Raw genomic sequence first — 9431 nt, 5'->3', positions numbered from 1 at the left:
TATGCTAGCGCTACCATAATTTGCTGCATCAACAGATAGAGCACAATGCATACAAGTGATACATAGTCCAGGCAAGTTTTGTAAGCAGTTCAAAGTGGAGGAATCTATCAATATGTCCATTTCCTCCCAAAATAAATCGACTCAGTGATTGAGCATTACTTGTTGAGTTATTATTCATTGATGCATCAGTTTATATAGTTTGTTGTGATAACTATCGAAGAAACTGTAGTTTGATTTCATCTTGTCTTCACCGGCACTGGGATGAAGATAGGAATTCTGACAATGATGCTAAAAGAAATTATGTAACATTCCAACAGGTACTAAGAAAACAATTTTTTGAACAATATACATTATCCTGAACAGAATTTTTAAATATAATGAAAAGGAAAGGTGAAAGTAAACAAACAGATCTGTTAACCTGCTTATTTGTACACATATTAAAACAATCCTCAACAGCTGTTTACCCAATTTAAATTAAACCATTAAAATCACATGAATAATAAAAAAAATTTGAATCCATTTATTCATGAGCGCTCCTCATATATGATATATGGACATACGCACATACAGACATACAACACAAAACAGAAGTGTGCATACAAACATACAACACATAAGACAATAGTAAAGGCCTTGTAGCTTTACCTAGGTGAAATCTCCATTGCAATGTTTAAAAACTCCATAGTCAAAAAATAAAACTGATCAGAAAAACATTAACCTAGGTCTGTATGAACTCAAAAATAAAATAGAACTTTATGATGTGGGAAAAAGCAATAATAAAATAGATATTGAAAAAAGCATCCTGGTTAATCACTGTTGCAGATGTAAGAATAGCCAAGCTGGAGTTCTGGATATCTGCTGTTATGGATTTGAGTCAAATCATCTTCTTTTTGGTCTGTAGAAATTTTTTTTTTTCCTCCAAGCATATTTATTTAACCTAACACAATTTTATATACAAAGTGATCTGGACATGCTGCTTCAAAACATGATCCTTATTAATATCCTGATACGTTGGTTAAAAAGCAACTCACTCTAAAATAAATAAAAAAGTACCCAATGCATATTCAATGAATGGCTTAATCACTGCAACTTAACTAGTTTTGTAAGATGATTAACATAGTAGGATTGAGTCCCTATGACAGGCTGCTGGAGAACTGATGAGAGACATCAAGAGGCCATTTTGTGCACTGCCACGGTGATGCCATCATGTTTTTGGATCATAATGTTCCCATTATCTGATTCTAGGCACACCACAGGAATATCAGTGGGGTCAGAGGTTAGCTTAGCTGCTTGTTGGGCTAGAACAGATATAACCCCAGCATGTTCATCTGACAGAGTCCCACGACAGCCCAGATTAAGTCCTTGTGAATCTGTGCACAGGACTCCAACAATGGACGGATTCTTCATTGTATCCTCCAAGTGCTGCTCCAAAGTCGCCTCCATCCCGCTCTGTAGAAATTGTTTTGGTTAATCTCTCTGGAATCCAAATTGGCTGCTGTTCTCTCTATGGAAAAACACAAACAGAGCCCAGACTCCAGACAATCACTGGGTCAGGACCTTTCCATTGTCCCATTAGAATATCCTTCCAAAATACCTTAGGCTTATGTACATTTTTTGTCTTTCCACAGCACTAAGCCCTGATGAATCCAAATTTTAAAAGTTTAGAGTAAAAAGGCTTATTTTATCTTTGGGGGATATATACCCCTTTCCAATTCCTTCCTTTTGTTTTAATAAGTACATTTTAATAGTTTGATGAGCTCTTTCAACTATGCCTTGTCCCTGTGGACTGTATGGAATTCCTGTTATGAGAGTAATGCCAAATGATGAGCAAAAGTGTTTAAAAGAGGTAGAAGCATAATCAGGACCATTATCTGTTTTTAACTGTTTTGGAACACCCACAGTGGCAAAATTTTGTAAGCAATGAGCTATAACATCTTTAGTTTTTTCTCCGGCATGAAGGGAGCCCATCAAAAATCTGGAAGGAGTATCAACTGTAACATGCAAATATTTTAATTTTCCAAATTCTGGCAAGTGTGTGACGTCCATCTGCCAAATATGGTTAGGTGTCAGTCCTCTAGGATTGACTCCAAGATTAGCTTGTGGTAAAAATGTCAAACAATTTTGACATTGTTTTATTATATGTCTGGCTTGTTCTTCAGTTATTTTAAAATGCTTTTGTAAAGTATTAGCATTGACATGGAACCTTTTATGAAAATTTATAGCTTCTTCTATTGTGGAGAAAATATGTATGTCATGTGTAGATTTATCTGCTAGTTCATTGCCCAAAGTAAGGGCTTCAGGCAATCCTGTATGTGCCCTGATATGTCCTATAAAGAATGGAACTTTTCTGTCCCAGATTAGACTTTGTATAGTGGAAAACAAAGAGAAAACAGTAGAAGAAGGGGAAATTCTACCAGCATCTTCAAGGGATACTATAGCATTAACTACATACTGACTATCAGAAAATAAATTAAATACAGAATCTTTAAACATCATAAAAGCTTGTAATACTGCATTAAGCTCTACCTTTTGAGCTGATTGTTTGGGTACTAAAAATGTAAAAGTTTGATCAGGTGTAACTACTGTTGCTGTACCATTATTTGACCCATCAGTGAATATATTTGGAGCATTCATGATAGGGGTTTTTCTTGCCATTTTTGGAAAAACTACAGGATGCTTAGACCAAAAAGACAACAAAGGATTAGATGGTAAGTGATTATTAAATGAAACATTAGATTTACACATGATTATTGCCCAAGTATTTAACTCATTAGCTAACTCATCAATTTGATCCATAGTATATGGAATAGTAATTTTATTGGGAGAAATCCCAAATACTCCCTTTGCTGCTTTTATTCCTTTGAGTATTAATTGTCCTACAGCCTCAGGATATCTAGTAAGAATAGTGTTAGGAGAATAAGATAAATGTATCCACAATAATGGACCTTCTTGCCAAAATACTCCTGTAGGAATATTTTTTGTTGGTAGTACAATAAATAATAAAGGCAAACTTATATCAATTCTATCCAAATGCATATTTTCCATATATGTTTCAATGATTTTTAATGCCTTTCTTGCTTCAGGCGTTAACATGTGGGTTGAATCTGGATCTGATGGACTTTTTAGAATATCAAATAAAGGTCCCAACTCTCCTGTTGGTATGCCTAGATAAGGCCTTATGCAATTTATGTCTCCCAATAACTTTTGAAAGTCATTAAGTGATTTGAGTTGATCCACTCGTATTTGAATTTTTCGTGGACAGACCATGGTTGAGGATAATAGAACTCCTAAATAATTAATTGGAAAATTTAATTGTACTTTATCTATTGCTATCTCTAGATTATAATTTTTAAATAAATTTGTAAGTGTGGCATAACATTCTAGCAATGTGTTTTTATCTTTATGTGCCAATAACACATCATCCATATAGTGAAATCTTTGTAGTTCAGGATTTTGATTTCTAAGTGGCTGGATTGCTTTGTTAAAATAAATTTGACACATAGTTTGGCTGCTAGCCATCCCTTGAGGGAGTACTTTCCATTCATATCTCTGATCAGGACCTTCATGATTTAGTGCAGGGATAGTAAATGCAAAATGTGGACTATCCTCGGGATGAATTGGAATTGAAAAAAAACAATCTTTAATATCTATAGCTAAAACATACCAGGTTTTTGGTAAAGCAGACAATTGGGGAATCCCTGATTGAGCAGGTCCCATAATAACCATCTCATTATTAATGGCTCTTAAATCTTGCAATAATCTCCATTTACCAGATTTCTTTTTAATGACAAAAATGGGAGTATTATGGGCAGATATGGAAGGTTATATATGTCCCTCCGCTAATTGTTGTTTGACCAGGTCATGGGCTACTTGTATCTTTTCTTTAGTTAGGGGCCACTGAGGAACCCACACTGGTCTTTCTGATTTCCAAGTAATTTTTATTGTCTCAGTGGCCCTTTCTGAAAATCCAATCCATGTCTATTTATTCCTTGATCTATTTGAATTGGTGCTGCTCTACCTTGTTCTTGTTCTCTTAATCGTTTTTCTTTCCTAAAGCCTTGTCTAGCCCTAGTAGTGGGCACGTTAGGATTGATGTTATTTGTTAATGTCAAACCTAATTGATCTAGGACATCTCATCCCCATAAATTTATAGGAAGGTGATCCAATACATAGGGCTGTATAGTTCCTTCACATCCTTCAGGATCCTTCCAATCTAATACCATTGCACTTCTATGGGGATTAGTTGCCACTCCTAGGCCTCAAAGCGTTTGAGTGGCTTCTTGTAATGGTCAATGTTTTGGCCATTCTTGACGAGATATGATGCTAAGGTCAGCAGCTGTGTCTAGTAGCCCATTAAATTCATGTCCTTGAACATTTAGTTTTAGCATGGAGCGAGAATCTAAATTTAAAGACAGCATAGCCCAATCTACACCTGTGGAGCCTAATCCCTTGGAACCTCTTTCTACAGTATGACTGGAAAATTTATCATGTAGGCTGGGTATTATTAATAACTGTGCTATTCTATCTCCTGGTGAAATTACTGATATACCTCTTGGAGAACTAGCTATACTTTTTATTTCACCTTCATAATCGGGATCAATTACCCCAGGACTTATCATAAGTCCTTTTAGTGTAGAAGAACTGCGTCCCAATAATAAGCCTACTGTTCCTTGGGGAAGAGGTCCTTTTTACTCCTATGGGAATGATTTGAACTCCCATCTCTGGAGTTAGTACTGCTCTGGCAGAGGCGCAGATGTCCAACCCTGCGCTCCTTCTAGTTTGTCTGATGAGGGATTTAATGGATAATGCATCCTGGGCACTACCTTGATGGTGCTGCTGGGTTCCTCCATTGCCCCATATATTTGTGGTTTTGGGCCCCGGAGCATTGGGCCCTCCAGTCCGTTTTTTGGCAATGGAGCCTGATGCCTTTCTCCACGATATCGTGGGTAAACACTTGGTCCTTGTCCGTTTTTTGATAACAGAATACCCTCTATGGTGGTTTGAGAACAGCATTCATTAGCCCAATGTCTCACTCTACGGCATCGTGGGCAAATACCTGGTATTCTATTCCTTTGATACCTAGCTTTGTTAAACCCTCCTCTTATGGAGCAACTCCTTTTAAAATGTCCTGTTTGATCACAATTATAGCATGTTTTTGGCCTGGCATCTAAAGCCTGTTGTACCACTGCCAAGACTCCCCTTGTTCATTAATGTCTGTACATAATTTAATATATGTGTTTAAATCTTCATGTCTCATGGTCTAATGACCTCTCTGCAGCAACGATTTGCTTGGTCATAAGCCAGTTGTTTTATAAATGGCATTGCCTGTTCTGTATCTTCAAATATTCTAGAAGCTGTTTGAATAAGCCCATCTACAAATTCTGCGTAAGGTTCATTAGTTCCTTGTATTAACTTAGATAATTGTCCTTGTAAATCTCCATGCCCCTATAAAGTTTTCCATGCCCTAACTGCATCTACAGCAATTTGTGCGTATATGCCAGGATCATATTCAATTTGTTGCCGTTGACCCTCATAAGGTCCTTTTTCTAAAAACATATCTAGATTTCTTTGAGGGTAACCAGCTGCTGCATTTCGCCTAGCTGTCTCCATGCAAAATTCCTCATTGGCAACCTTCCATAACAAATACTGTCCACCATTTAGCGCAGATCAACACATGTTAGCCTAATCTGCTGGCATCATGTCTAAGTTGGTAATGGATTCAACCATGCTCACAGTGAAGGGTGCTTGCAGCCTATAGGTTGTTACAGCCTCCTTTAATTGCTTCACTGTTTTGAAATCTAAAGCACGGTGAATTTGTTGCCCTTCTGCCTGCTCACGTACAGGGCATGCTAATCTTTGGGGTCCTGCCTCAGGATTCCGTCCATCAACTACGGGAGTTGAGGGCTACTCAGCTGTAGATGGAGCTGTTGGTTGAATTACACCCTATGGTGATAGAATGGAGTTAGTAAAAGCCTCCTGTTGTAATTCCCCACCTGATGGTTGTTTTTCCTCTAAGCTTTCTTTTTTTTTTTTTTTAAAGAGAGAGTGAGAGAGGAGAGAGAGAGAGAGATAGAGAGAATTTTTAATATTTATTTTTTAGTTCTCGGCGGACACAACATCTTTGTTGGTATGTGGTGCTGAGGATCGAACCCGGGCCGCACGCATGCCAGGCGAGCGCGCTACCACTTGAGCCACATCCCCAGCCCCTCTAAGCTTTCTTTCTTCAAATTTTCCTCTGTCTGATTAGCTTGAGAGAACTTCTCTTTTGCTTGACCTAACATGTTTTCTATCATAGTCTGAACCTCTAACAATTTACTTAACAGTCTTTCAGTTTGTTTTTTACTAGTTTCTAATCTACTGTAAAAGTAACACAACCCAATAAGATAGCATAAAACAAAACCGAAACAGAATGAAACAAAAATGGAACAAAAAATAGTTGTATCAATTTTCTCTTTCTCAGGGCCGAACAACTTCAAACCTTGAGCCAACCATTTTTCCCAGTTTGCCTGAGAAAATTCTAGGCATAGGCAGCTTGAAACAAAAACAAAATAAATCAAAACAAGAACACATTGTTTTTTGAAATGGTCACCCATTCTGTCTCCTTCCCTCAGGGGCGAGCAATTTTACTCACCTCCAAGCTTCAGGCGTCCCCCGCACGGGCCACCAATTGCCACAGTCTGGCTGGGCACAAAATCACGAACCACTCAAGCAGGAACAAACTTTATTTTTGAAACTGCCGCCAATGCCCCGTAAGCACCCGGGAAGATTGCCGATCCACACACGCGGCATTCTCCCGGAATCCCAGAGGAAGTTCCTCCCCCGGAATTCCCTCCTACTGCACTTCCCCAACCAATGGGAATTCTCCAGGAGTCCTGAGGTAAACAGCAGGAGTCCAATATCCATATGAATACAAATCTTAACATAATCATATCATTTCAATGGCTAGCTGGCGTCACCTTTTAACCCAAAATACCATGCATCATATTACTTGGCTGTGGCTCTTAGCAGCTCAGGAGGCTGAGACAGGAGAATTGCAAGATCAAAGCCAGCCTCAGCAACTTAGAGAGACCCTGTCTCAAAATTAAAAAATAATAAAAAGTAAAAGGGGTTAGGGATATTCTCAGTGGTTTAGCACCCATGTGTTCAAATCCCGATACTAAAAATAAGTAAATAATTAAAAACATAAATAATGTTTTTTAAAAAATCAGAATAGTTATACAAAGTCCTGGGAATCAAGTGGAAAAAAAACATTTGAGGAATAAGAATGTGACGTACTCTATCATAAGCTGCTGATGGGTAAATAACATGAATGCTAAGAACTGTCCATTTGAATTTTTTCATGACCTAGATACAAGACAAGTTTTGGTAGGTTGAAGAATAGAGAGGAGGAGTTCCAGAGAAATCAAAAAGAGGGAAAAAATGTTACAAATATCAAATATTGAAACAATAGAGCTTCATTCAAGAAAATGAAGTTATGTATTATGTTTTACTGCAATAAGTACTTTCCAAATAGCTTTACTAAATATTGTAAAAGATAAGATTTTCTAATTCTTAACTTATATTTTTAAGCAATGTTTTAAATACTTATATTCAAAATGTAAAAAGTACTCAAAGATTAATTTAGACATGTTCATGGTAATATTTGAGTTAGAGGTCTGTGAGCACTGACATAGCAATTACAAGTCCAAAGTAGACAAGATGAGAGTAATCTCTTGACTTGTCTGATCACTCACCTATTCATTTTTCTTCAACTGTACCCAGTCTACCTGTTTTAACTTACAGGTTTGTAATAATTTATTCTTTGCAACCAGTTCTAATTCTTAGAAGGAATTCTAATGTAATGAGATACATCTCCAGTTACAATTTTTAAAAATTAATATTTTCTTAATAGCCAAACAATCAAGTGTATTTCTTGCAGCCTTTATGTAGTGATCCTGACCCAAAACTAATTTCTAGAATCTGCTCATTTAATCAGTTTCCATTTTTACCTTTGTTACAAGACAATGCACCTCATTGTTACATTTAATCAGTTGGTATTTTTACCTTTGTTGTAAGACAATGTTACAAGACAATGTACCTTATCGGTTCTTATTTCCTTAGCTTAATGTCTCTAGTTCTGCTACTCTGTCTCTTAGATTGCAGACACAATGACTCTAGATTATTTATTCATGGTTCAAGTAACCTTTTTTGTCTGTCCTCTGAACCTCCCACTGTATAGTACTTTTGAGAAACAATTTATCTGTCTTCTATTTTCACATGTTTAACACCATTCATAGTTCTTTGATCTCCTGGTGAGCCCTGCTGACTAAATAAGAAATAAAGTTGTGTATGGTTTTCAATGTTATATCAGTATTTCCCAATTGCACACATATAGAATTCAGTTTCCATAAGTGAGATTATTTAATCAAATAGTTTTAAATTGTTTATGGATATATCAGTTACCATAAAGAATAAAGTTGAAGTTTATATGAATAATTGCTGGAGTGGAGACAGCTACAGGCAAAACATGACTGATCCTGACATTGATTATTTGTATTACTGAATAAAATACTATTCCTTCTTTCCTATATGCCTCTAGGAATATAATATGTGTTTGAGAAAAGCAGTACATGCCAGAGTATCATTTTGAAAGGTATTTCATACTGTGTCTCAAACTACACCTAGTAGAGTCTCATATAATTTTGATTTAAAATCATATTGAGTTACCTTGAAGTGGGTAAACAAGGAATACAAGGAGAAAATTTAATACTTTGTAAAGAATAGGTAAAGTTGATATGAGAAAAATCAGAACTTTTGGAGGAGAAAATCACTCTCTCTAAATTGAATGTGGAAAAAATAACTCCCAAATTGTATTTCCTTCATACATAATAATCTGAATTGAATTGAGTCTATTTCTACTCTGTGACTTTGATTAGTTCTCCTTTTCACTCACTTTTTCTGCCTCTTTTCAAATGTCTCCCACTTGCTCCTTCCTATCTAAGGAATTTTGCAGAACTAATCAAAACAATCATTCTGGAAAAAATTGAATTCCTCTGTATACAGAAGAAGGGTTATACATATAAATACCCACATGCATATCTAAGTAGATTTTTTTCAGTAGCCTTTCCATTCATTCTCAAGAGCCAAAATTAATCAATAAACATATCCATCATTATTGATTATCCTAGATCTACTTCTGACCTTTACAACACTAAATGCCTATCCACCATATTCAGAGTACCACTTTGAGTTCTTTAGCCTTCATCACTATTTTTATGCTTGTTTTAATGCTTTCCCTTGACATTTATGGAATCTAGTTACTATGGGATACATAAGATTATCCTCATCTCTACTGTATTTCAGTATCTATCTGCTCCTCTTCAATTTAAGGTAATGTTACTCTGATAGGATGGCTACCAAACTCAAAGTCCATAGACAGGGAGTGAGAGAAC

The 9431-nt window shown here is 36.4% G+C and overlaps 1 protein-coding gene across 1 annotated transcript; it reads right to left on the bottom strand.

The window, feature by feature from the left end:
• Window positions 1-904: 904 nt before the first annotated feature.
• Window positions 905-1449, bottom strand: LOC144371784 (ragulator complex protein LAMTOR5). The gene has a single exon (XM_078035008.1). It carries the CDS (start codon window positions 1441-1443, stop codon window positions 1168-1170), a length of 276 nt encoding a protein of 91 aa, XP_077891134.1. The 5' UTR covers window positions 1444-1449; the 3' UTR covers window positions 905-1167.
• Between the last annotated feature and the right edge of the window lie 7982 nt (window positions 1450-9431).

The sequence above is a fragment of the Ictidomys tridecemlineatus genome, chromosome X, assembly GCF_052094955.1.
Source record: "Ictidomys tridecemlineatus isolate mIctTri1 chromosome X, mIctTri1.hap1, whole genome shotgun sequence".
Taxonomy (NCBI): Eukaryota; Metazoa; Chordata; class Mammalia; order Rodentia; family Sciuridae; genus Ictidomys; species Ictidomys tridecemlineatus.
The sequence above is the reverse complement of the archived record's forward strand: the minus strand, read 5'-3'. Positions and strand labels throughout refer to the sequence as shown.